We start from the raw sequence: 27,435 nt of genomic DNA, 5'->3' as shown, positions 1-27,435 counted from the left end.
TTGGAATGGGGTAAGGATGTTGGAATGGGGTAAGGATGTTGGAATATGGTTACAATAGGAGTTCAATACCCCCTGAAATAAAGACCAATGGATTACACAAAGAAAATGTTTTTTTTTATTCTTCTAAATAGTGGATCCTCGGGTGGCTCTGCAGAGTTATTTGTTCCTCGGACTGGGGTGCCATGTTATTTTAGGGGTTACACTGGGCAAGTGAATGTAGACGAGCCATGTTAATCAGACGGGTGCCCATTGCAGACAGTGCTTCCCATGTACAACATGTTGCAGCCTCCTCTTTACAATACATATTTCCGTGTCCGCGTTCCATGTATGCAGTTCTCATGGGTGCGATACAAACACCCCACTCCCTCCATAGCAACAAGGCGCCCACTCAGAGCTTTGGTAAGGATGCGCTGAGCTCTAACATTCCCCCTGAGCTCTGCCCCGCATCTCTCAGAGCTTTTCTCCTGTGTTCTTTCGGAGCTCTTGGCGCACAGCCCGGCTGTTCTCAGCTCTGACGAGCTCCTCAGTGGTGCTGATAATAGTATGTGAGCTTCCTCAGCTCTTCCCAGAAGAGCAGGCTAAGGATGGTGTGTGGCCCCAGCCGCACATAGGCCGGCACCAGCCCCTTGTACAAAGCCAGAACTCCTTCCTTTTGCGTGATCTTTAGAAAACAGTCCAGGAACCCACGGTACAGCATCCCCTGCAAACACAACACAGACACTTACACACCTGATCCAGCAGGGGGCCACCTAGAGATGACAGCTACCTGTATTATTGCCTGCTTGCCCTCCATGCCGACATGAGACGCTAGGCCTAGGGGTGGGCAACTCCAGTCCTCAAAGGCCACCAACAGGTCAGGTTTTCAGGATAGCTCTGCTTCAGCATAGGTGGTTCAATCAGTCTGACTGAGCCACCTGTGCTGACGCAGGGATATCCTGAAAACCTGGCTTGTTTGTGGCCCTTGAGGACTTGGGTTGGCCACCCCTACTCTAGCCCATCCCTGGTTCTCCAAGTCCCCATATTCTGTAGAAATTCAGCAGAACCAGAATACATTATTTTTAGTAGTGCAAAGACTGGACCCAGATCTTAAGAGGACATCAGTATCAGACTGGGGCATCAAGGGCCAGACTGGGGCATCAAGGATCAGACTGGGGCATCAAGGGCCTGTAGTGTGTAACAGTTCGAGCCTGCAAGTATGCAGCCATGTTAGACCCAATGCCGGAGCACCTGACCAATGAAACCGTGTTAACACAGCATGGTGATACCCCAGCACGTTCCCCAGCAGCCACCCCAGAATATAAGGGGCACTCACCCTGCCCATGCTATCCACAGGTTGGTTATACAACCGGGTGCTGACCACATCAAATGGCATCATCGCTATGGCAACACCAACACTGCTGATCATTCCTCCAGCCAGAGCCACCAACCAGCTGTCCTCAGCGAACCACTGGAGAAGCAAGAGACAGAGACGCCATCAGCACCGCATGAGACCCTGGCACCGCTGTGCGCGTCACTGGCTGCTATCTGTGACGGTTACAGTGTCCGGGCTGAAGGGGCAGCTTAGTGGTAATGTTACCCTCTTTGAAGCAGGCGAACCTGGTTTAAATCCCAGTGTCAGCTACGCTTGTCACCCTGGGTATGTCCTGTTACCTCCCTGTGACCCTGGGTATGTCCCGTTACCTCCCTGTGATCCTGGGTATGTCCCGTTACCTCCCTGTGACCCTGGGTATGTCCCGTTACCTCCCTGTGACCCTGGGTATGTCCCGTTACCTCCCTGTGACCCTGGGTATGTCTTGTTACCTCCCCGTGACCCTGGGTATGTCTTGTTACCTCCCCGTGACCCTGGGTATGTCTTGTTACCTCCCTGTGACCCTGGGTATGTCTTATTATCTCCCTGTGACCCTGGGTATGTCTTGTTACCTCCCTGTGACCCTGGGTATGTCCCGTTACCTCCCTGTGACCCTGGGTATGTCCCGTTACCTCCCTGTGACCCTGGGTATGTCCCGTTACCTCCCTGTGACCCTGGGTATGTTCCGTTACCTCCCTGTGACCCTGGGTATGTCCCGTTATCTCCCTGTGACCCTGGGTATGTCCAGTTACCTCCCTGTGACCCTGGGTATGTCCCGTTACCTCCCTGTGACACTGGGTATGTCCCGTTACCTCCCTGTGACCCTGGGTATGTCCCGTTACCTCCCTGTGACCCTGGGTATGTCCCGTTACCTCCCTGTGACCCTGGGTATGTCCTGTTACCTCCCTGTGACCCTGGGTATGTCCCGTTACCTCCCTGTGACCCTGGGTATGTCCCGTTACCTCCCTGTGACCCTGGGTATGTTCCGTTACCTCCCTGTGACCCTGAGTATGTCCCGTTACCTCCCTGTGACCCTGGGTATGTCCCGTTACCTCCCTGTGACCCTGGGTATGTCCTGTTACCTCCATGTGACCCTGAGTATGTCCCGTTACCTCCCTGTGACCCTGGGTATGTCCCGTTACCTCCCTGTGACCCTGGGTATGTCCCGTTACCTCCCTGTGACCCTGGGTATGTCCCGTTACCTCCCTGTGACCCTGGGTATGTCCCGTTACCTCCCTGTGACCCTGGGTATGTCCCGTTACCTCCCTGTGACCCTGGGTATGTCTTGTTACCTCCCTGTGACCCTGGGTATGTCCCGTTACCTCCCTGTGACCCTGGGTATGTCTTGTTACCTCCCTGTGACCCTGGATATGTCCCGTTACCTCCCTGTGACCCTGGGTATGTCCCGTTACCTCCCTGTGACCCTGAGTATGTCCCGTTACCTCCCTGTGACCCTGGGTATGTCCCGTTACCTCCCTGTGACCCTGGGTATGTCCCGTTACCTCCCTGTGACCCTGGGTATGTCCCGTTACCTCCCTGTGACCCTGGGTATGTCCCGTTACCTCCCTGTGACCCTGGGTATGTCTTGTTACCTCCCTGTGACCCTGGGTATGTCCCGTTACCTCCCTGTGATCCTGGGTATGTCCTGTCACCTCACTGTGACCCTGGGTATGTCCCGTTACCTCTCTGTGACCCTGGGTATGTCCCGTTACCTCCCTGTGACCCTTGAATATGTCCCGTTACCTCCCCGTGACCCTGGGTATGTCCCGTTACCTCCCCGTGACCCTGGGTATGTCCCGTTACCTCCCCGTGACCCTGGGTATGTCCTGTTACCTCCCCGTGACCCTGGGTATGTCTTGTTACCTCCCCGTGACCCTGGGTATGTCCCGTTACCTCCCTGTGACCCTGGGTATGTCCTGTTACCTCCCCGTGACCCTGGTTATGTCCCGTTACCTCCCTGTGACCCTGGGTATGTCCCGTTACCTCCCTGTGACCCTGGGTATGTCCCGTTACCTCCCTGTGACCCTGGGTATGTCCCGTTACCTCCCTGTGACCCTGGGTATGTCCCGTCACCTCCCTGTGACCCTGGGTATGTCCTGTTACCTCCCTGTGACCCTGGGTATGTCCCGTCACCTCCCTGTGACCCTGGGTATGTCCTGTTACCTCCCTGTGACCCTGGGTATGTCCCGTCACCTCCCTGTGACCCTGGGTATGTCCCGTCACCTCCCTGTGACCCTGGGTATGTCCCGTCACCTCCTGTGACCCTGGGTATGTCCCGTCACCTCCCTGTGACCCTGAGTATGTCCCGTTACCTCCCTGTGACCCTGGGTATGTCCCGTTACCTCCCTGTGACCCTGGGTATGTCCCGTCACCTCCCTGTGACCCTGGGTATGTCCCGTCACCTCCCTGTGACCCTGAGTATGTCCCGTTACCTCCCTGTGACCCTGGATATGTCCTGTTACCTCCCTGTGACCCTGGGTATGTCCCGTCACCTCCCTGTGACCCCAGCACCACAATTCCTTTAGCGCTTGGAGTCCTTGTGCCTGCGGAATCCTATGAACATTATCAGGGTTATGTATAAAAAGAAATAGAACTATTATTGTTATCATATGATGTGTAGTCAGTGCTCAGTGTGTGCGTTTCACTATTTGCGCCCTCGGAAGTGTGTATCCGTCGAGTTGTGTGTGTACAACATGTAAAATGTCCTAAAACCTCTGCCCCCTGATCACACGTATCCTGTGTTATGTTGTGTAATGGGTACCCGGCACGCTACATTAATAATAAGCCCATTGCACGTCACTACAGGTGTGTGGTTACCATCATCACACAATCCCATAAATCAGGAGGTGCTCAACGTCAGTCCTCAAGACCTCCCAACAGGTCAGGTGATCAGGATATCCCCGCTTCAGCACAGGTGACTCACAGTCCCTGCTTCAGCAAATGTGGCTCAATCTTCGACTGAGCCTCCGATTGAGCCACCTGGGCTATCCTGAAAACCTGACCTTTTGGGGGGGGGGGGGTCTTGAGGACTGGAGTTGAGCCCCCCTGCCATAATAGAAAGGAATAGATGGCCAGAGAGGGATGGGGAATGATGCTGATCATGTCACAAGAAATGATCAAACACTTCGGGGCTATGCGAGTTATTCACGGTCACATACATAGCGCTATGTATCGAGGCACAGGACAGTGCGTGTGTTCAGGCACTGCAGACATGTATTTATTTTACCATGGCGCCATCGAATGGAAGGAACCCGTTATTCCAATTTTCTACATCATGTTCAAGTTCAGAGACGCAGAATGGGATATATCCCATTATAATACGAGCACCAAGAAACTCCCCCTATTAACACAGTCCAGGCTGGGGCACAGGCGGGGGGGGGGGGGGGGAAGGGGGGCAATATTGAAGTACTTTGATGTACTGACGCAAAGTGCGACGAGGTGACAATGCCTCGTGGTGTGGTCTTCATACATGGAGCCCTTTGGGTGCTTCCCGAGTGGCGTCTGTCCCAGCCCTGCAGCTCTTCACTAGAGACTGTGCGAGACCTGCAGGACGGCCGCTCACATTGTCCCCTGCACAGGCTGCAGCTAAAGAGGTGTTAACCCCCCTGTGGGATCACACCGGGCCACTCAGGCACCTGCCCAATTCTATTATTAGTACTGATCTACGTCCAAAATCAGAAGTGAGCCCAACCCGGGGAGTCAACACAGCCGTTTCCCGGGGAGTCAACACAGCCGTACCCCGGGGAGTCAACACAGCCGTATCCCGGGGAGTCAACACAGCCGTATCCCGGGGAGTCAACACAGCCGTATCCCCGGGAGTCAACACAGCCGTATCCCGGGGAGTCAACACAGCCGTATCCCGGGGAGTCAACACAGCCGTACCCCGGGGAGTCAACACAGCCGTACCCCGGGGAGTCAACACAGCCGTATCCCGGGGAGTCAACACAGCCGTATCCCGGGGAGTCAACACAGCCGTTTCCCGGGGAGTCAACACAGCCGTTTCCCGGGGAGTCAACACAGCCGTTTCCCGGGGAGTCAACACAGCCGTATCCCGGGGAGTCAACACAGCCGTATCCCGGGGAGTCAACACAGCCGTACCCCAGGGCGCTACGCGGGTTTCTTGCTTTGTGCTCCTGAATGGTTACTAGTGAATATTACCATATGTTTTTTTTGAAGGGCTCTGGTCACTCAGGAGTTGGGTTACCACAAGAGGATATTAACTCCTCAGTTTCCAGTATCAGGGAACTTTATGGTAAATATTATAAGGGTGTTTAGAATATTTAATTATAGCAGAAATGCAGAATTCCTGGATAGGGTCAGTGTCGCTCCACCCTCCCAACCCCCAGGACCCGTCGCTCCACCCTCCCAACCCCCAGGACCCGTCGCTCCACCCTCCCAACCCCCAGGACCCCTGTGCACGAGACACCCCATTTTTTTTGCATGGGAGTAAAATTGGTGAACATGTTTTTAAGAAAGGTCCCCTCTCGTACCTTCTGCTTTTTGACCCATTCCTTGGCATTGGCGAATGTTGCCAGCTGGACGGCCGACCCCACCATAACCCGGGGCACAGCTCCATTCACCCCGCGCCAGAGTCCCAGGACACCCTGCTTCTTATAGATCGTCTCGAAGGCGCTGCTCACACTCTGGGGAAAGAAGAGGGAAGTTCTTGGATGCACACACACAGGATGTCCAGTGACCTCACATGAACCCTGAACACAGGGCCATATATTCACACCTCTCCTTCCATATTCAAACCTCCCCTTCCTGTATTACAGGGTGAATATCTTCGCTTGCCGATTAATGGGGCAATATATACCTCCCTTTCATCTCTCTGAACACAGTACGTGCTTCATTCCTATGTGAACGGGCCCAACACACACACCCCATATTACAGAAACCTGTATCAATTAGTGGGCCTTGAATACTTTTCCTATATTACCTCAAGCTGTATACCCTTCCTCCCTCCCTCAGGGGTATACTCCCAGCACGGGGCAGGTGCAGCTTCTACCATATCAAGGACAGGTTCAGTCACATAGGACAACACACTGTTACCATGTAACCCGCTCCCTCCACCCCACAGAGAAACGAAGCACAAATACCTGCTCCAACCTCTCCACGGAATACGTCTGCCCATTAGAGCCATGTGATCAAATTATTCTGTGAAGCCGGGCTCTTCAACTGGCGACCTGGGGTCAAATCCAGCCCACAAAGGGCTTTGGAATGGCCCTGGCACCATCTGCTTGTGCTAATGTCATTGAATGTTGGTCTGGTAGTGCAATATTTCACACTATAATTAAAGATATATATACACACACACATACACACACACACACACTCACACACCTATCAGGATAAAACGCACTGAAACCATACTGGAGGGGGGTAGTACATTGGGATGTGTATGTTACTATGTAAATGTTACCATGATTTGTTTCAAATGGAAAAAGTGAGACCAATGTTACCGTTTGGGAGAGCAGACTGGATGTCAATAAGAAGGCAGCTTGGAGGTCACTTAGAGTAAATTTTCTATAGGGGAGAGCGTAAGAAACGCTTCTATGGCCGCAATTATATTGGCAGCGCACGTGATGTGGTGGCTGCGTCACGTGAGCGGTTCAGCCGAGTATCCGGCCGCTCCTCCTGCTCTTACCGTGCACCCCAAAACTGGAACAACCTACCGGAGACTCTCACAGCCGCCACCAGGCTAAGTTCTTTCAAAGCTAAGGCTGTCTCACATTTTAATCTGGTCTGTAACTGGTTACATACGCTCATAATATATATTATCTTTAACTGTGCATGCAATGTCTTGTATATAATGTATACCCTGATCACTTAATGTAACTATGTATTTGTAACCATGTATTATTTGTCTTAACTCTGTGCCCAGGACATACTTGAAAACGAGAGGTAACTCTCAATGTATTACTTCCGGGTAACACATTTTATAAATAAATAAATGAGGGCGAACCGCTCACGTGAGGTCACGGCCACACCTCCCTGTCGCCTCCCGATGCCTCCAGGCTGCAGTGCAGGTTTCGCACGCGCAACGTGTGAGTGATGTCACGCGGCCACGCACTGACGCCGCAAGTATAAACGAGGCCTACGGCGTAACAAAGTCATTTAAAAGGTAATAAAAAATGCACACTTACAGTTGCAGTGGCTGTTCGTATGCACACTGTATACAGGTACTGCAACCTGGTGATTTAAAGGTAAGTCAGTGTGGGGCTCATCAGCAGAGCGAGTTTTCTCCTTCCGCAGGGGGTGTTCAGCGTCGGCGAATGTCCTCCATCCGTTATCGGTGAATGATGATGTCACCTCCTCAGCCCGGCTATCGGCCGTGTCTTCACTGCGCAGGTCTGCACAGTTCTGCCAGGTCTCTGCCGAGTCTGCCTGCTTCCACACGCTCAACGCGTTTCGTGGCTGCTTCTCCCACTTCCTCAGGAGTCTTGGATGCGGATGGGAACTCCCTTCCAAAGTCTCATTTAAATAATATATCCTTAAATCATGGTAACTATGCAGCAGGTGATCAGATTAGTCACTACTAATTGTGTGAATCAAATTGAACCATTTGTTGACATCTCTGCTACAGGGATGGGGTATATACAGTGGTGGGATTCAAAAATGTTAGCAACCAGTTCTCTCTCACACCTTACCACCCTTTCATAGTGAAAAATCATCATAAGCTTCTCCCCCTCATCATCAGATCTCCCCCAGAACCCCTCATCATCCTCACATCTCCTCCAATCCCCCTCAACATCCTCAGATCTCCCCCAGATCTCCCCCTCACCTGTCCGGGCGGCGTCTCCCAGCATGCTCCAGCATCGCATGTTCCCCCTGCAAATCTGGCATGACATTGGCATTGGCATGACAACGCGACGCCATTTGACGCCGCGCCTCCATATTGAGAAGGTGTGCAGGGAAAAGATGCCGGGAGATACTGATAGACGCCGCCCAGGACGGGTGAGAGAATAAGCACCGGTTCGGCGAACTGTTGTAATTTTAGTAACAGGTTCGCACAAACTGGTGCAAACCGGCAGAATTCCCCACTGGGTATATCCTGAATACATTATACAGGGAATAATGCTCAATTAGGGTTAATAAGATTGATTTTAGCTAGATCTGAACCTGACTGTTTCCCTAATGGAAAAATAATAAAAGTAATAATAAAAACAATTACATTTGTTCCCTGTCTGATGTATTCAGGATCTCCTGTATAGCAGAGATGTCAACAAAAGGTTACATTTGATTCACACAATTAGTAGTGACTAATCTGATCACCTGCTGCATAGTTACCATGATTAAAGGATTATTTATTTAAATTAGACTTTTTGATGGGAGTTCCCATCCGCATGCAAGACTCCTGAGGAAGTGGGAGGAGCAGCCACGAAACGCGTTCGGCGTGAGAAAGCACGCAGACCCGGCAGAGACTTGGCAGACCTGCGCAGTGAAGACACGGCCGTTAGCCGGGCTGACGCGGCGACATCATCCACCGACTCCGGATACCGGCCGGAGAACACTCCCCGCGGCAGGCGAATACTCACCCTGCAGAGGAACTGACTTACCACACCGACTTACCTTTAAATCAGGTGACAGTTACAGGTTACAGTACCTGAATACTGTGTGCATGTGAACAGCCAGTGCAATTGTAAGTGTGCCTTTTTGAATTACCTTTTAACTTTCACCTAATAAATTACTTTATAGAAGCATTTTTGCATATATATTTATATACAAACACACGTATTAAATTATAATACTTCATGAACTTTTAAGCTTTTATAAGCTCTTCTACTCGATTTGTTTTTGGATGTGGCACCATTGGAAAACTAGTTGGAACCCCCTGCTCTAGCACGTAGGACCACTGATAGAACTACGTAGGACCACTGATAGAACAACGTAGGACAAGTCCCCCATAATGAATAAGATTTGTCAAGTCTCACTGCACGCCTTGATGTCATCATGATGCCCCCATCAGGTCTGCAGCTCCTGGCTACAGGGACCGTGGTGTCATTGCAGATAGGGGAGAGAAGATTAATCATATCCCTGTCGCCTGAACTGCCTGCAACTCATTGCTTAGCCACGGAGGGGTTAAACTTGGGCAGTCATGTATAACCCTTCATGGATTAGAGGTATAGTCACAGCCAGGAGTGATCAGCAGTACAAGGATTAGGCCACTCAGAGCAGAGCAGTCAGATTCCACCCACCGGAGGACTTTGGAGTTTGGGATAAACAAAGCAGAAAATAGATTTGTCATGAACACCCCCCCCCCCCCGCCTCCTCTGCCTACATCCCCCTTGCACCTCTCTGATTCCTCACTGACAAAACACTGCGGAGCTGACAATCGTATCTCTAGTATCAGAGGCAAAGGTAGATAAGGAGACTAACCGAAGGTCACATGGGGCTGGCACGGACTTTTGTACATTGGTCGCCACTTCATAGAGCAACACCTTAACGATGAGATAATAACACCCCCTTCATATCATGCCCCCAAAATGTCCTTTTACCACTATGCTCCTGACAAGCCTCTGCTGGTCATATAATGCAGCAGTGCGCAAACTGGGGGGCGTGAGAATTTCTAGGGGGGGGCGCGGCGGTTACAGAGGCACCGCGCTCTTCCCCACCGCATTTAAATTAAATGCCGTGGGGTGGCGTGAGGTCTCCGTAACTCCCTTACCTGCTCTCTGCCGGGTGTTCGGCGATGTGTCGCCATGGCAACACAGCGGCAAATGACGTGGCAGGGTCACGTGACGTCACATGACCCGCGCCATCATTTGACGCCCAGTCCTCGGAGAGAGGGGGCGCGAACGCTGCGGCTGTCGGCATGGGGGCGCAGCTCAGGAAGTTTGCGTACCCCTGATATAATGCACGGGTGTGCCATTGGAAGCACAGAGTACCACCGCATTAAAGAAGCAATCCCAGCAATATCCAACATGTGTGCCTTTTAAAATAAATCAGTTCTGTAGTTGGCTATTAGATAATACTTACAACATTTTTTTTACATTCAACTCAATGCCATTTTTTATGAGTTTTAATATCCTGAGAATCCTTTGATTTCTATAGCAGGTTTTAACACTTCCCCAGCAGTGCAAGATCTTTGTAAGGCTGAGGCCATAGAGGGGTCCAGCCGGACTCCTCCGTGCTGACGCTGAGGCTCGCCTGCTTGGTCAGGAGCGATTCCATGGACTGGCAGGCGAGCCAGCGTGCGCGATCGGGAGGCGGGGCAATGACGTCGCTGGGCCAATAGCCCGCGAAGCGTCAACAGCACGGCGTCGACGTCATGATGCTGCTTCGTGCTGATTGGGTGTTTTCAGCCGACAGCGCGCTGAGAAACAGTTTTGGCTGTCGGCTGAAAATCCCTGCGCCTCAGCACGCCTGCGGACGCTCACGGAAGCCCCCTCTATAGACATCCTCATTGAGGATAACGGGGCTCAGCGCGGCTTCCCCCTCTATGGACCCAGCCTAACAGTTTCCTGTTAATTTGTTGCCAATATTCCCAGCAGTTGGAAATGCAAACTGTAACAATAGATAATGTTACCATAGTAATTTAAGAATACCTTGTAGCTGCTGAGTTACACTGACTGAAGGATTGATTGAACCTGAAAGGCAGCCATTTAATTAATTGACCCTGGGAAGCAGGATCTTTGCTGATCGATTACGGGAAAACGAATCAAACCGGGCAGCTTAGGTAATTCGTTTTCAATAACAACAGGTAATCAAAGGCTGCAAATATTAAAGGAATAAAAATATATATTTTTAAGTGCCGCTTGGATTGTCTCTCTGAGCCCCTTCATTGCTCAACACTATATCATAATCTTTAAATTAACCTAAATAGGGCATTCTGGAATTAGCCTCTTCATTGCTCAAGAGATGCAAGTCCTGCACTTATTAGGACTATTTTTGACTGGTTTAAAGGGACTGGCCGGCAGAGAACAGAAATCCCATTGGGATTAGCCAATGGAACAATGACAAACCAGCACTTCAAATAAAAACAAAAAACTATTTTCAGTGCACGGTGTCGTAAAAATAAAGTGCACTACATAATGATGGCGAGTGAAAAAGAATCCAAAGTGGGGGATACCGAGCAGAGCACCCCGCTTGTCGCCCACTGGGAGGCGAACTCTGCCCGGATACGGGAGCGCACCAGCGCCCGGAACATGGCCACGATGTTTGTTGGGACCTCCCTCTCCAGACACTGCTTCCTGGTCTTATAAACGGCGAGCTTAGCCAATGCCAGGAGCAGGTTGATGAGGAGGTCCCTAGGCTTATTGTCCCGGGACACTGGGCACCCAAAAATAAAAAGGTGAGGGGAAAAGTGCAGCCAGAACTGCAGGAGAAGGCCTCTCAAGGTGGGTAAGAGGGCCTCCCGCTCGCCACAAAAGGGGCAGGTGGGGGGGAAGTCCGTGAAGTGGACCAAGTACTCCCCCGTGCTCAGTGCACCGTGGAGGACTCTCCATCTCAGATCTCCGATGGGGCGGGGAACCAACCCTGTTCCCTCCAACTGTTCCCCAGTTCCCTCCACGTGGACCTCCCGCCCTCATTTGCTGGTAGTACCTGCCTCCAGATGGTATCGGGGCGGGCGACAAAGGCGAGATAGCGCACTGTGTGGAGCACGAGAGAGTATATCCCTTTCCTCGGCATGCCGCGGAAACGCGTTCTATTGTCACAGTATTTAGTAGCCATAGAGCGGGTCACTCAGGGGACAGAGGGGAGAGACACCGAGCCTGGAGCACAGGGGGCAACTGGTGCTAATTCTAGAGCAGGTTATACAGGAGGCAGAGAGGGGAGTCACAGAGCAGGACATACAGGGGGCAGAGAGGAGAGTCACAGAGCAGGACATACAGGGGGCAGAGAGGGGAGTCACAGAGCAGCGCAGAGAGGGGAGTCACTGAGCAGAGCAGAGAGGGGAGTCACAGAGCAGGACATACAGGGGGCAGAGAGGAGAGTCACAGAGCAGGACATACAGGGGGCAGAGAGGAGAGTCACAGAGCAGGACATACAGGGGGCAGAGAGGGGAGTCACAGAGCAGGACATACAGGGGGCAGAGAGGGGAGTCACAGAGCAGGGCAGAGAGGGGAGTCACAGAGCAGCGCAGAGAGGGGAGTCACAGAGCAGGACATACAGGGGGCAGAGAGGGGAGTCACAGAGCAGGACATACAGGGGGCAGAGAGGAGAGTCACAGAGCAGGACATACAGGGGGCAGAGAGGAGAGTCACAGAGCAGGACATACAGGGGGCAGAGAGGAGAGTCACAGAGCAGGACATACAGGGGGCAGAGAGGGGAGTCACAGAGCAGCGCAGAGAGGGGAGTCACAGAGCAGGGCAGAGAGGGGAGTCACAGAGCAGGACATACAGGGGGCAGAGAGGAGATCCACAGGAGCAGGAGAGGGGAGTTGCAGGGCATACAGGGGGCAGCGAGCACAAGGGCAGTCCTCTTACAGCCTCACCTGATGATTGTGCTGATGTCCAACTGCTATAGCTGCTACAGTCTGTGCCTGGAGATGTGTCTTTACCTGAACAAATGAAAGACAAAGTAAGTGAACATGCCCAGGTAACCCACATCTACTGCTGCTGCCGCCTACAGTACTCTCAGCCCCATCACTGCCAGGATGACTAGGAAAGACATCACATATAACCATTTCTTGACCCAAAGATCATTGCAGATAAAGTGGCATTGTCATTCATTGCAGCTTATAAACCATTAATTGCCAGATGTGCCAGCAACATGTTCTAAGGCTTCTGAACCTATTGCCAACTACAGGGCTAACCCTTTCATTGTGCGAGAGAGTAGCAGAGGAGGCTCTGCTACTGAGACAAGGTGATTGTGTATTGTTAGCCTAGGACCTGCTCTTCATAGATTCCCTTGGTGAGGACAATATTTGTAACTAAAGAAGATCCCCTCTTTTGAATGAAGAAATATTAAAAAGTGTGTCAGCCCTCCTGTACAAACCATCTCTACCCATGGGCAGAAACTCAGCTCCCATATTATAGCAGCAAATAAGTGAGCAGCCCCCGGGAAAGGCCCACCTCCAAATATAAAGAAAAGAAATCAACAGGATTTGGTTAATTCTGCATTACAAAAATAAAGTCCCTGTACACCTTACTGACACCGTGCAAACATTCAGCCAGGTGTGGGAGCCGCGGCGGGGTAATATGATGGTGGTTTGTGCGAGACCCTCTGACCCTAGAGCTATGGGGTCCTGGGAGCAGTTCCATCACTGGTGTGCGAGCTCAGGAGAGCTGTGGAGCGGTGTTTCTGCAACGAGTGCTGGGAAGGAGGAAAGAAAAGGAGCCACCAGCGCGAAGTGTATGAAGTCTGGGTGAGCGCTTTCCACATTTGATGCCTACGGCACCTTCCCATTTCTACACACTTCACTACCTGCACAGTTGGTAGCGCTTTCTATCCTAGCTACCATTCTGGATTTTCACCTCTCAAAGGCCACTCTTGTCCGAGTCTGTCCTATCAGACAGGGGCATTAACTTGTATCCACACCACCGGGACAATTTCTCTCTGGCAGAGACTTGTGCAATTTATTTTATATATTTTTGTGTATTTATTCATGCAATTTTATGCTCATTTCATATGTGGTTTTCAACATAAAGTGGCTGCTGGGCCTGATCCTAACTCATATAGCGCTTCCCTGTTTGTTTGTTTGGTGACAGGATAGGTAGGCCGGACTGCGCTGGGCATGTACTCCTGTCTGATAAGGCAAGTGTCAAAAGGGCTGATAACTGCAGTATCTGCACAATGGTGCTCAAGAATGGAGGGGGGAAACAAAAAATCACAAAGAAACCTAGCGGAGATATTTAACCTCCATAGTTGATGTATTGTTTGATGACATCATACAATCACATTAACCCCCTCCTGCCTTTCTCCTTCTAACTCTTTCCCCCCCCCCCTTTTTTTTCTTTTCTTATTTCTGTACCCACTCACCAGCTAAATATTGTATCGCATTACATGTATGTAAAACGTTTTTTGGGGGGTTTTTGCATCCAAAATAAACAAAGTTAAAAAAAAAAGGAAGGAAATATAAAAGCGTTAATAATATTGTACTGCCGGTTATATGCAGCATGTTAAATATAATAAGAGAATGAGAAATGGTTAATTATATCTGTATTGCAGGCTTTTAAGCAGCATTCGGTATAAGACAGTTAGGGATGTACGTCAGTAAATTATTATTTTGCTCCAGATAAGGTAACAATGCCAACAGTATTCCCACAGATAGAATAAGGTCCGGCATTTCTGTGCATCGGCGGAGCTTGTGAAAGTGTCATTTTTTTTTGTTTTTTTTAAATAATAAATCAGTTCTGTACTTTGAGAAAATACTTGTAGCATTTTTTTAAAACAACTCTGAATTACATTTTTAATGTATCATAATGTAACAATCATTTTGTTTCTATAGCAACCATTTACAAAGTCACATCCCCTTCCTCTTCTGCAACAGGCTCTGGCACACCCCCTTTTGAGCCCTGCTCTCTCTAGCAGTGCACCAATTGTATCTAGTGACTGCCTGGTCACATGATCTTCCCCACAGAACTTTATATCTTGGTTACCCTTCTCCAGCACTGACAGTGATTTAGTGAACCCCCGAGCTGAATCTTTGTGGAATGACAAGTAATTAGCTAAATTGCCAGTCAGTGTGGAGATTGTATTGAACTGCTGCTGCTGCTGTTAACTTGGGAGATTTGCAGAACACACTACAGTTCACTACTAGGAGGACACACTAACAATAAGGAGGTACTACTCACTAACAGGTCCATATGGTACAGGAGGGCCCCGCTTCTCGGCGATCCACCAAAACAGCGGTACCGAGAAGGGGGCCGCCATGTTCATGCATGGGCAGAAAGGGGACGGCAGAGTTCGCGCATGCGCAGAACGGGGGAGCGGCCGAGTTCACGCATGCGTAGAACGGGGACTGCCGAGTCTGCGCATGCGCAGAAGGGTAGGAAACGCCGAAAATCGCCGGTTCCGCTTTTTGGCGGCGCCCTGTAACGGAACCCGCTGTATGAACGGGGCCCTACTGTATGTGTCACTGGCAGTGTGTGTGATATGAAAGAAGTGATTTTACATAACTTGGACAAGGGTAAGTAAGACACATGTGCTTGTGTCAGCACAAGGACGCACATTCCAAATATCTGCTTACCAATGTGATAAACAGGACTTCAGAAAGAGGAAGAGAGAGAACGTGATTGCATACGTTCCGACTGCTCACTGGTGTGACTGGGGCATGTAAATGACCTTCTTCATCATCACTTGTCCTTCCAGTAGCCATCTGGAATTCCATTACGTGATGGCACCTGGTCATGAGTTAGACCTTCATGCAGTGAGGCCCTAGGGGGACTGATGTCTGAGGCCTATCCTGCCTCTCTGCCCCAGTATGTCCATCTGCCTATCTCTGATAATTAACTTCAGGGCAGCGGAGGATTACGATCCAGGTCAGATTTTCCTTACAGCTCACTGTATTAGGCTTCGTTTATGGTGAAGGAGCGCATGGAGTCGCAAGCGTCCGTCGCTCGAGCGATCCTTGCACTCTGATGGGGAGGCGTGGCTGTGACATCACCAGGCTAGTTCGCCCTCATTGGCTGAACCGCTCACTTGACGCGGCTGTCGCGCAAAAAACACAAAACTATTTGTCGTCTCAAAATCCTGCCGCGCCGTCACTCTACCTCGCTCGCGCTATGGCCGGCCCAATAGAGCTACTGTACTTTGTTTGAGCAACGCGCACGCACTATAATCTCCGCCTTAGGCCACGCCTATAGTGCCGTCGATAGCGACGTCACCCGTCGCCACAGGCGAAAGTTATATTTTGCCGGGCGGTAGCGGCGCGGATTTCCTGACATTTGATTGGTTCAAGGGCTGTCATATGAGGCGACAGCCCTTGAGAAATCAAATTTTGCCAGCTTCCAGTTTTTGCGACGGCGACGTCACTCCGTCGCGCTTATTATAAGCGCACGCAGCAGCAATGCATTTGTTTTCGGGCGACGTTGCGTCGCCGTCACTATAAGCGCAGCCTTATACTGCATTACTAACAGACCAGCAACTAGGAATACAAAACCAGGACTGGATCATTATCACACTGTGGACCTAGAGTCATTTGGCACATATCTTCCTTTGTACCCCCCCTTCACACACTTCTTTTTAACTATTAATCAAATTGCATATTAGAAGCAACTCAGAGTAACCTGGATGCCATAATCCTAATAAATAAGGAATGATTGTAATTTTTTATCAAGGGACAATGCAGGTATTTAAATGTTTTTCTCGTATAGCGCTGCCACTGTATACAGCGCTGTACATATATATATATTTTTACAGACAGTTCCCTGCCCCATAGAGCTTACAATCTATGTTTTTGGTGCCTGAGGCACAGGGAGATAAAGTGACTTGCCCAAGGTCACGACACCGGGATTTGAACCAGGCTCCCTGCTTCAAATTCAGTGTCACTGTTTTAAGACAACTTTCCTAGTTGACAGGTCAGTTTCATTTTGCCGGGTTACGACAGATCCAATGCAGAGCATTCTTCCCCTAATTATACAGGTAAATAAGAATTTTAACTCAGAGTGTCAGGACCTGCCAACGGTCATGCCTTGAAAGTGGCAGCAGGCTTACGACGCTTTGGCCAAAGGGTTGAACTAAATTACCCTTTTTCAAGAGAATATATACTGTGTATTTTTGTCACATTGGAAGTAGCTCTGGGCATCTTTGTTTGTTTTTTGTTGCTCATTGTTTTTAGAGTCAGGGTCAAATGAAGAAATGTGGTGGTAATGGGAACACCAGGCACGCATGTTTTATACAATGTATTCCTTCGCTTCCCTTTGCTCTAATCTTTTTATCCCGTCTGCAGGGTTCGTCACTTCCTCTTATTCTGCGGTCTCAGCTTTCACTTTAACCCATTTTCTTCCACCCTATAATTCTCCCCCCATCGCCCTCTACCTGACCTTCAACCAGTCTCTCTCTTGCCCCTATCTGGTCAAACAGCATTGTCTGCCTCTCTTACTCTGAAGGGATAATGCTCTCCTCACTATTTCTGCCCTTGAAACTGACCAGTCCGGCGCCTCTCTTAATTGTCATTGATGCCCTGTGATTTTCCTGGGACTTTTCAAATAGACGTTTTTTGTTTTTTTTAGAAAATAAAACAAACAACAAAAAAAAACACGCTTTATATTTAAAGAGTTCTTTGGTTTTAATTTGGATTTTTGTTTCACCAACAACTTAAATTCAATATCCAGTAACTCTCAAACTATCTTGCACCATAAAAAAAACCAAAAAACACACGATTTAAATGTACAGGCAGTCCTCGGTTATCCGACACAATGCGTTACTCAAAATGGCGTTGTAAAGCGAAACGTTGTAAAGCGAAACACATTTTCCCATAGGAACACTGTTTAAAAGAAAGGTTCCGTTCCTGAAGCCATTTTTAATGCTAAAATACACCAAATATTTTATGCAGGCAATAAGATATGCAGCACACACAAATTATATAGTGTATATACTGTATTATATATAATATAACATAATAAATAATATATTATATAGTATAATATAATATTATATAGTATAATATTATATATATACGCTCTTACGATGCTTTGCAACGTTGTTTATATGAATGTGTGTGTATATATATATATATATATATATATATATATATATATATATATATATATATATATATATACACACACACACATACACAACGTTGCAAAGCGTCGTAAGAGCGTTGGATAAGCCATTTTGGCGTTGTAAAAATGAACGTAGGTATGCATTGCATAGCGTTGGATAAGCCTTTCGTTGTAAAGCGAAGCGTTGGAAAACGAGGACTGCCTGGACAGTATGAAATCAATGTCCCACACCAAAAAGCACGTCACACACACACACACACACACACACACACACACACAACCATTCAGCTGGCTGAGAATGAACGTCACAGACCTATGGGGATAACGTCCTTTAGTTGTGCAGTCTACACAGCTGGGGGATGGGAAACAAGAAAGAGAGTCACAGAGTCACAGCACAAGGGCGTCTTCTCCAGTCCTACAGGGAGAGGGACAGCCACACGTAACTGTGGTCTGAGATTCACAAGGAAACGTGATGAGGATGGAGATATTAAGCTCACTGTACCAATGTAATATTAATGTCATTCTCACTGTATGTTTTATTGCTATGATCTTTCACACTACTTCTGCGCTGGGGAGTATGTATGTTGAGGTCTAATATAAAACATACAATGGCAATTATATTATTTTAGTTGTGTATAAAATGGTGCTGCGCTTTTACCGACTTCATACACTTCAATGTTGTCCGACTCACGGCAATAAGGATAAATACCTTTCTGGGCCCAAATTTCACATTTGAGATCCTGGGATGTCAAGTATTAGGAAAAGCACAATCCCCCAAAGTGTTCTTGGAGGGAACTCCCAGCAAGTCACGGGGGGGGGGCACAGGTTAAAGTGCTCTAAAAATGAGCGGTACTATGCACAATACCAAAACCATCTGAAACTTGTGAAGCCCTCGGGTAAGGCGCAGAATGCGTTTACACAATGTATATGTCTCATCAAAAGCAAAAAGGGCAGCAGCCTTACACAAACACACAAAAACCTCTTATTTCTAAAAAGAGAGTGGAACGATTGTAGAGCTGGGTTACACATAAGAAAGTCGGGGTACTCGGCGGCACTCCCTATTATCCTCACGCTTCAAACACTCCGTTGCGGGAGGTGGCAGTATATTAATGAAACGTCTCAATATGAGCAAAATAAAGCACAAATCAATTATTTTTAAAGAAGCCCATTTTACATAGTTTTTTTACCTCCACATTTAAACTTATTTAAAAAAGAAATGTGTAATTTAATTCAATAAAATCCAAGGCCTGGATCTCTTTGGCACGGAGTGGAATGGGTTGATCAGCAATGCCAATACTAAGCATACCCCTCCAGCACTGAGAGGTTTGAGTGGGCGATGATTGGGCGACAGCTGATGCCTCCCATTGAAGGTTTAATCCAGCTGTTTCCTGCCCAGCAGCTGGAAGAGCGCAGCACCTTGCGTGTGTGGAAGGAGAAATTGCAGCTCTGCATACAGGCTGCCTCTGTATTAGCTGCTGACACGGCAACCTCCACATCATAACCCTACGCTTTAGAGAACAGGTTTGTTCAGGGGCTCCAGATCCTTGGTTCCTGGCCCAGTGTGTGAAGGATTAGAGAGAGTGCTAGCAGGGGGAGTGTGGAGGAACCAAGGGAGCGCAGCGCTGTGTATACATGAAGGGTTGGGCAATGACGGGAGAGGGGGGTGTGGGGGTGTGTCAGACGGTAAGTCACATTCTGTTTTCCCTTTATGAATAAATAGAGAGTTGGCAGAGAAGTGTCAAGTGGGAGCCTGCGCTGCTGCTGCCTGTGCTGTGTTTGCACTTTTATATAGTCAGGAAACCTGCCCTGCCGCTGCCTGCGATATTATCTGCTTTGCATATAGAGCTTAACAAAGCAGTGTGCGTGGAGCCTATACCTGTATAATGTATATATATATATATATACACACACACACACCGCGAGTGCTCATTTGCACGTCATTACCCAGAATCCCTGGCTGCAGAGGAAGCATTGTATGCTGGGAGATAATGGGGGAAAGCCGGGTTACAGACCTGTCTGAGACATGTGAATGTGCTCACAAATGATATTTTAATTTGCTATAATATATATATATATATATATATATATATATATATATATAGTGGATATGCTCACCAGATACGCTGGGCTCCCCACCAAAGCCCCTATGGCTCCTGCGATGGCTCCAGCAGCGACGTTGCCTCCCGGTAGCTGCGTCAGCCCCATGTCCTCTGCGTGGGAGTACAGGTAAAACCTCACCCCGTTCATCAGCCCCTGGTACAGCAGCCCGGCCGTCAGCCCTTTCTGCAGCCCTCGCAGTCCGTCCGCCTGCCCCACAGCCACCATGGCCTGCAGGACCCCTCTGTAATGCCGCGTGTACGAGCCCCGGGACCTCAGCTCCCCCTGCAGCTGCAGCCGCGTCTTCACCACCTCCAGCGGGTTGGTGAACACACACGCCATGCAGCACGCCGACGCGCCCAGCACGAAATCCACCGGCGGGGAGATGTAGATGGCCGGAGGAGACGGTGGAGTCGTCATGACGATGGGATTTAAAATATATATATATATATATAAAATAAATTCTACTGGTTAAATGATGCTCTGAAATCTGGTTACCAGGCACACAAAAAGGTTACGGTGGGTGCAAAAATGCCGAAACCCGTCCGCTATATAATGTAGCGTAAGAACGTCAGTAAGCAACGCTTCCAGTTATTCTAATTGATAAGGAATCCCCAGCAGCGTAGATTCAGCAGGCGCATGAGAAGTGAAAGCCCCCTTGCTTGGGAGAACCTCAGATCTGCCTCTGGACGTTCGGACGCGGCGTCCGTGCAGTATAACAGAGAAAGAGGGGAAGTTCCCAATGACCGGGACATGAGGATAAAGTTTCTATCCAGCCTGCGTGTGGCTGTGCTGGGCAGACGGCAGAACCCAGCTTCTCTCCGCCCTTTCCCCCCCCCCCCGGGTGTCGGATCCTGTTTCTCTCTCCCCCAGCTGGATGTCAGTGTGATGCTGGCAGCCATACACTGCCTGGCTGCTCACACATCCCTTCTCTGCCTCTGTGGGCTAAACGTCCAAGGCTCTCATTAGCCATCTCCTCCTAGTCCCTTCCTAACCAATCTCTGCGCTGGTGAGAGCTCACACCTCCACAAGTCTCTCCAGGGGAGGGACTAGCAGGCAGCCCAGCCCAATTAAATAAAGGGAAAAGGTCACTTTCCATGCAGCTCCAGGCCAAAGGGAAGTTTTTAATTTATCCTGTGCTGTTGTTTCCCTGATCCTAACCATTGTTAAAAAAAATAATAATAATTTAAAAAAAAAACTTGCTTTTCCTTTTTGTTGTTTGTATTTTTTTCTAACCCCCTCAGGACCTCTGACGCTGGGAAGGTTAGGCGATTTAAAGCACAATAAATGAATAAGTTAAATATTCTCCGGGTTATTTTAGCATTATTCAAAAAGTACCAGAGGAACCCATATATTCCAAACAGATCCAGGCTCAAACTGCACACGTCCTCCGAGGTTGCAGTGAGGTTATTATTATTTGTTTATAATGCGTCCGTATATTCTGCAGCGCTGTACAATGGAGTCGGAGGGCGGAAAACTATAAGATAACCAACATGAACGTACATAGATAGGCAAGGAGGCCCTGCTGCACTGAGCTTGCATTCTAGAAGGAAGGGTAAGTGAAAGCAAAGGGTACAGGGGGTGATAAGGTTGGTGTGTTTCGAATTGTGTACAGCAGGGGTGCTCAACTCCAGTTTATAATCCACCAACAGGTCAGGTTTTCAGAATATCTCCGCTTCAGCACAGGTGGCTCAATCAGTCCCTGCTTCAGCATATGCGACTCAATCAGACGCTCAGTCTTTGACTGAGCCACCTTTTGCTGAAGTTAGGCGATTCTGAAAACCTGACCTGTTGGGGGTCTTGAGGACTGGAGTTAAGCCCTCCTGATGTAGAGCAGCTATAAGATCAGCAAACGGCTGACACCCTTTCGGGTGAGTGGGGTGGTATCATCTCCAATGGAGTCTGGAGTAAGGAATCAGCTGCACAGACTCCGGTGCTGTGAACTCCGGGACAATGACGTTGTGTCTGTCTTTTCCTGATGAGGTTAACCCTGTCCACGCTGGCTTAGTGGACAGGTAAAGAAAGAGCATTTTCTAGCATCCTTACCTACTGCATCGGTGTGTTAACACATGGGGGGGGCTCAACTGCAGACTTCAAGCACCCCCCCAACAGGCCAGGTTTTCAGGATATCCCTGCTTCAGCTGACTGAGCCACCTGTGCTCAAGCAGGGACTGATTAAGCCATCTGTGCTGAAGCAGGGATATCCTGAACACCTGATCTGTTGGGGAGGGAGAGAGGGGGGGGTGAGGACTGGTGTTGAGTTCCCTTGTGTTAACTAGTTATGGTTTTTGTTTTTCCTTTTGTTATTTTCATATAATTATACAGGTGGCAGATAATTAGGGAAGCCTGCATCCAGCAGTGGGTGGACAAGGGCTGAAGATGATGAATATAAACAATATATGGATTGTAACTTTTTCTGTGGGGCTCAGAGACCGGTCAGAAATCACGAGAACAGCGGGTTTTACAGGAGCTGCAGTTTCTTGTTGCCATGAAAAGTTGCTGGAAAGTTGTGCACTGCCCCCGTGTGACTACACTGAGAATTACGTGCGTGCGTGCGTGCGTGTGTGTGTGTGTGTGTGTCATGCAGTGTCACTAATACAAAACGCAGTGATTTCAGGAGACTAATCCCTCGATTTGTAAGCAGACCGTTTATGCTGAAAGAGCAATGTATTATTAGTAATTAAAAGAAGTAGCATTAAAGCAGCAATAACACATTCCGCCTTTATTTTCTTATTTGTATATGTAAAGCATGTAACAATGTATAATTCTATAATCTGGCCTAAGATGGCAATCGTTTGGTGCTCCTGTTATGAATCTGTTGAAATACTGATTGTGTGACTAACTAAATGGCCGCCTTCGGACTGCAGCAGTCAGTGAAATGCTGCTGCTGCTGCTGCTGCTGCTGCTGCAATGTAACATTATATTACTAAGTGTAAAGCATTATTGTTACAGCTTTCAGAGTAATAGTCAGTCTGCTGTTTGGAACAATGCAACAGATCTGATTGTGATACTTTGTTGCCAAAGTGCAGAGCCCAAATAGGTGTGTATGAGCCTGTTCAAGAGGAAGTGGGTGTGACTAAATGGTTGCTGTAGCAACCAAAGGATGATCAGTACATTAAAAAATCATTATAAATGGCATTACGAGTTTTTTTTTTTAAATTTAATGCAGACAGTATTCTCTAATACTACGGAACTGATTTATCTTAAAAAAAAATTTTTTTAAAACACACAGGATTTTTCACGTTTTGTTGCTTTAAAACGAAAGAGAAAGAGTCCCTGATGATGCACTCTTCTCTGCCAAAAATGAAAAGAAATACATTTTATTAAATCAAAAAAGAAAAAACTACATAAGTTAAAACCTCAAAAAGCGCCTGTGTGCTCATTATGTCAACCATTGAAAAAACGCAAGAGGAGAAATACGTATGCCCCAGTGGGGTGCTATATAAGGGTAGTAATGCTGGTAGTAAGCAAAACAGTATTGTGCTCCTCAGTTGCAATACAATTGGTCATATAGATGTGCCAGTTCTATAGGCAACAGGGAACACCTGTCCCCTATAGGTGTGATGCGAGGAAGCACCAGACTCGCTATTCCCTGTATGCCCTGGTGTGACAATACAAGGTAGTATGTTTTCTCCTATGTACAAGAGCCCCGCTGTGTTGACGAGGACTGTTATTATCTATTTAATGCTAGTTTGTCTATACTGTATGTAACATGACTGACACTCAGACCAAGTGGTACTAAGCTATATATCAGTGCTAAACCTGCTTGTGTTACGCAAGAATCCAGCGTAACACAAGCAGGTTTAGCACTGATATATGAAAAAAGGGGGCTTGGAGCACTGCAGTACAAAGTATCAGGCTGGCGGCAGCGTGCAACAAAAAGACTTTAATGCGACACCAGTTTGCAGCACCCAACTAGGGGTTAATTCCCTTACCAACCTTAGCACTGATATATAGCTGCCATGGAAGTATTTGCTGCAGTGTGTGAAATGCCTGTGATATAGTGCAGTACACACTTTTTTTCACAGAGTTATTTGGCGGCTCTGACTGATCACAGCCTGATAGCGATCTGAGCCGGTAAGTAGCAGCAGCTGATAGAACAAGGGGGATAACACGTTTCTCCTGCTGCACTGTACTGATAGACGCTCCTAGCGGTCGGAACTGTAAGTCAGTTGTGAATGGTCTTGTGCTCCAAAATCAGCTCACAGTCCACAGTCTCAACGCTAGTATGTGACTGTTTTTATTGGGAGTATATGCCCACAGGAGGAGTAGATGCTGAGACCACAAGGTCTGTAAGGACTCCTGCTGATCACTGTAATGTAGCGATCGGAACATGATGGTAGACAGGCGGCAGGGCAGGGGGTGAGAGGTCTCTTCCCGCTGCCTTCAGATAGAGCGGCGCCGCTCAGGAAAGATTTGGATGACGGATCGCCTGCGGCCAAAATGCACTCGCCCCTGGCGTGCGGGCGAATGCATTTGTCGAGCTCTGTATATATATATATTTAGATTTTTTTGTCAAACTTTAATGACTGTTTTGTTGGAAACCGAGCAATGAGAATAGGAAATGCACACAGCACAAAGTAGATTGTTACCATTAGTAGGGTGACCAGATGTCCCGGTTTAGCCGAGACAGTCCCAGTTTTTTAAAGTCTGTCGTGCTTGCCAGACATTCTTTAAAATGTCCCGCTTTTCCCTGACTGTCCTGCTTTTGAACATCAGAGCGAGTGGGGGGAGGGGGGCAGCAGAGAGCAGAGGATGCCGGCAGGGAGGAGAGGAGGAGAGCAGGGAGTGGAGGATGCCGGCAAGGAGGAGAGCAGCAGAGATCGGAGGAGAGCAGGGGAGGCAGCAGAGAGCGGAGGAGAGAGGGGGGGGGGCAGCAGAGAGAGGAGGATGCCGGCAGGGAGGAGAGCAGGGGGGGGCAGCAGAGATCGGAGGAGAGCAGGGGGGGGCAGAGATCGGAGGAGGGCAGGGGGGGCAGCAGAGTGGAGGATGCCGGCAGGGAGGAGAGCAGGGGGGGGCAGCAGAGATCGGAGGAGAGCAGGGGGGGGGCAGCAGAGATCGGAGGATGCCGGCAGGGAGGAGAGCAGGGGGGGGGCAGCAGAGAGCGGAGGATGTCGGCAGGGAGGAGAGCAGGAGGAGAGCAGGAGTAGAGCAGGGGGGCAGCAGAGATCGGAGGATGCCGGCAGGGAGGAGAGCAGGGGGGGGGGCAGCAGAGAGCGGAGGATGCCGGCAGGGAGAACAGGGGGGGGCAGCAGAGAGCGGAGGATGCCGGCAGGGAGAACAGGGGGGGGCAGCAGAGATCGGAGGATGCCGGCAGGGAGAACAGGGGGGGGCAGCAGAGAGCGGAGGATGCCGGCAGGGAGGAGAGAGGGGGGGGGGGCAGCAGAGAGCGGAGGATGCCGGCAGGGAGAACAGGGGGGGGCAGCAGAGATCGGAGGATGCCGGCAGGGAGAACAGGGGGGGGCAGCAGAGAGCGGAGGATGCCGGCAGGGAGGACAGCAGGGGGGCCTGCAGAGATCGGAGGAGAGCAGGGGGGCAGCAGAGAACGGAGGATGCCGGCAGGGAGGAGAGCAAGAGGAGAGAGGGGGGGGGCAGCAGAGATCGGAGGATGCCGGCAGGGAGGAGAGCAGGGGGCAGCAGAGATTGGAGGATGCCGGCAGGGAGGAGAGCAAGAGGAGAGCAGGGGGGCAGCAGAGATCGGTGGATGCCGGCAGGGAGGAGAGCAGGGGGGGGCAGCAGAGATCGGAGGAGAGCAGGGGGGGCAGAGATCGGAGGAGGGCAGGGGGAGCAGCAGAGTGGAGGATGCCGGCAGGGAGGAGAGCAGGGGGGGGCAGCAGAGATCGGAGGAGAGCAGGGGGGGGGCAGCAGAGATCGGAGGATGCCGGCAGGGAGGAGAGCAGGGGGGGGGCAGCAGAGAGAGGAGGATGCCGGCAGGGAGGAGAGCAGGGGGGGCAGAGATCGGAGGAGGGCAGGGGGGGCAGCAGAGTGGAGGATGCCGGCAGGGAGGAGAGCAGGGGGGGGCAGCAGAGATCGGAGGAGAGCAGGGGGGGGGCAGCAGAGATCGGAGGATGCTGGCAGGGAGGAGAGCAGGGGGGGGGGCAGCAGAGAGCGGAGGATGCCGGCAGGGAGGAGAGCAGGAGGAGAGCAGGGGGGCAGCAGAGATCGGAGGATGCCGGCAGGGAGAACAGGGAGGGGCAGCAGAGAGCGGAGGATGCCGGCAGGGAGGAGAACAGGGAGGGGCAGCAGAGAGCGGAGGATGCCGGCAGGGAGGAGAGCAAGAGGAGAGCAGGGGGGGGGGCAGAGATCGGAGGAGAGCAGGGGGGGGGCAGCAGAGAGTGGAGGATGCTGGCAGGGAGGAGAGCAAGAGGAGAGCAGGGGGGCAGCAGAGATCGGTGGATGCCGGCAGGGAGGAGAGCAGGGGGGCAGCAGAGATCGGAGGATGCCGGCAGGGAGGAGAGCAGGGGGAGGCAGCAGAGATCGGAGGAGAGCAGGGGGGGGGCAGAGATCGGAGGAGAGCAGGGGGGGGCAGCAGAGAGTGGAGGATGCCGGCAGGGAGGAGAGCAGGGGGGGGCAGCAGAGATCAGAGGGGCAGCAGAGATCGGAGGAGAGCAGGGGGGGGGCAGCAGAGAGCAGAGGATGCCGGCAGGGAGGAGAGCAAGAGGAGAGCAGGGGGGCAGCAGAGATCGGAGGATGCCGGCAGGGAGAGCAGGGGGGGGGGCAGCAGAGATCGGAGGATGCCGGCAGGGAGGAGAGCAGGGGGGCAGCAGAGAGCGGAGGATGCCGGCAGGGAGGAGAACAGGGGGGCAGCAGAGAGCGGAGGATGCCGGCAGGGAGGAGAGCAGGGGGGCAGCAGAGAGCGGAGGATGCCGGCAGGGAGGAGAACAGGGGGGGCAGCAGAGATCGGAGGATGCCAGCAGGGGGGGTAGCAGAGAGCGGAGGATGCCGGCAGGGAGGAGAGATGGGGGTGCAGCAGAGATCGGAGGATGCCGGCAGGGAGGAGAGCAGAGGCCGGGTCTGACTGCAGCTGCAGAGGATGGGGGCAGGGTTAGCTTCAGCAGAGCCCCAGTAGTAAGGTTACTGCCACACTGCTGCTGAGCGCACTTATCCCGGAACCAGGGTCACGTGTGGTGTATGAATGGCTCCAGTTAGCTTATCTCAGGCCTGCACAACTTGTAAAGCGAGAAGGGCCGAACTGCTCCAAGGAAAACAGATTTGGGCCGAACGGGTAAAATCACCATCGTCATCATCATTATATCTCCCCCAGCACTACTCATCATCATCATCCTCATATCTCCTCCAGCACCCCTCATCAATCTCTCCCAGCACCCCTCATCCTCCTCATATCTGCCCCAGCACCCCATCACCCTCATATCTCCC

General features: G+C 50.4%; 2 protein-coding genes across 2 annotated transcripts in view; both read right to left on the bottom strand.

Annotated features, from left to right (window-relative positions):
- TMEM82 (transmembrane protein 82) overlaps positions 1–5,923 on the bottom strand; it is a 36,717-nt gene extending 30,794 nt beyond the window's left edge. Inside the window, exon 1 of the mRNA XM_075605919.1 lies at positions 5,839–5,923. Coding sequence (XP_075462034.1) covers positions 5,839–5,857 — 19 coding nt within the window. The 5' untranslated portion in view covers positions 5,858–5,923. The remainder of the gene's footprint in view (positions 1–5,838) is intronic.
- Positions 93–21,049, bottom strand: SLC25A34 (solute carrier family 25 member 34). The gene is made up of 5 exons (XM_075605920.1): positions 20,077–21,049; positions 12,786–12,851; positions 5,839–5,991; positions 1,313–1,447; positions 93–700 (listed from the first exon to the last, which is right to left on the bottom strand). The coding sequence occupies exons 1-5, from the start codon at positions 20,476–20,478 to the stop codon at positions 524–526; spliced, it is 933 nt and encodes a 310-aa protein (XP_075462035.1). The 5' UTR covers positions 20,479–21,049; the 3' UTR covers positions 93–523.
- Between the last annotated feature and the right edge of the window lie 6,386 nt (positions 21,050–27,435).

The sequence above is a fragment of the Ascaphus truei genome, chromosome 6, assembly GCF_040206685.1.
Source record: "Ascaphus truei isolate aAscTru1 chromosome 6, aAscTru1.hap1, whole genome shotgun sequence".
Taxonomy (NCBI): Eukaryota; Metazoa; Chordata; class Amphibia; order Anura; family Ascaphidae; genus Ascaphus; species Ascaphus truei.
This window is presented reverse-complemented; position numbering and strand designations above follow the sequence as displayed.

Coding starts and splice junctions, on each gene's coding strand:
- SLC25A34 (XM_075605920.1), bottom strand. CDS start 20,478: ATGACGACTCCACCGTCTCCTCCGGCCATCTACATCTCCCCGCCGGTG. Junction 12,852..20,076: donor TGGGGAGCCCAGCGTATCTG/GTGAGCATATCC, acceptor TCATTTGTTCAG/GTAAAGACACATCTCCAGGC. Junction 1,448..5,838: donor AATGGGTCAAAAAGCAGAAG/GTACGAGAGGGG, acceptor TTGCTTCTCCAG/TGGTTCGCTGAGGACAGCTG.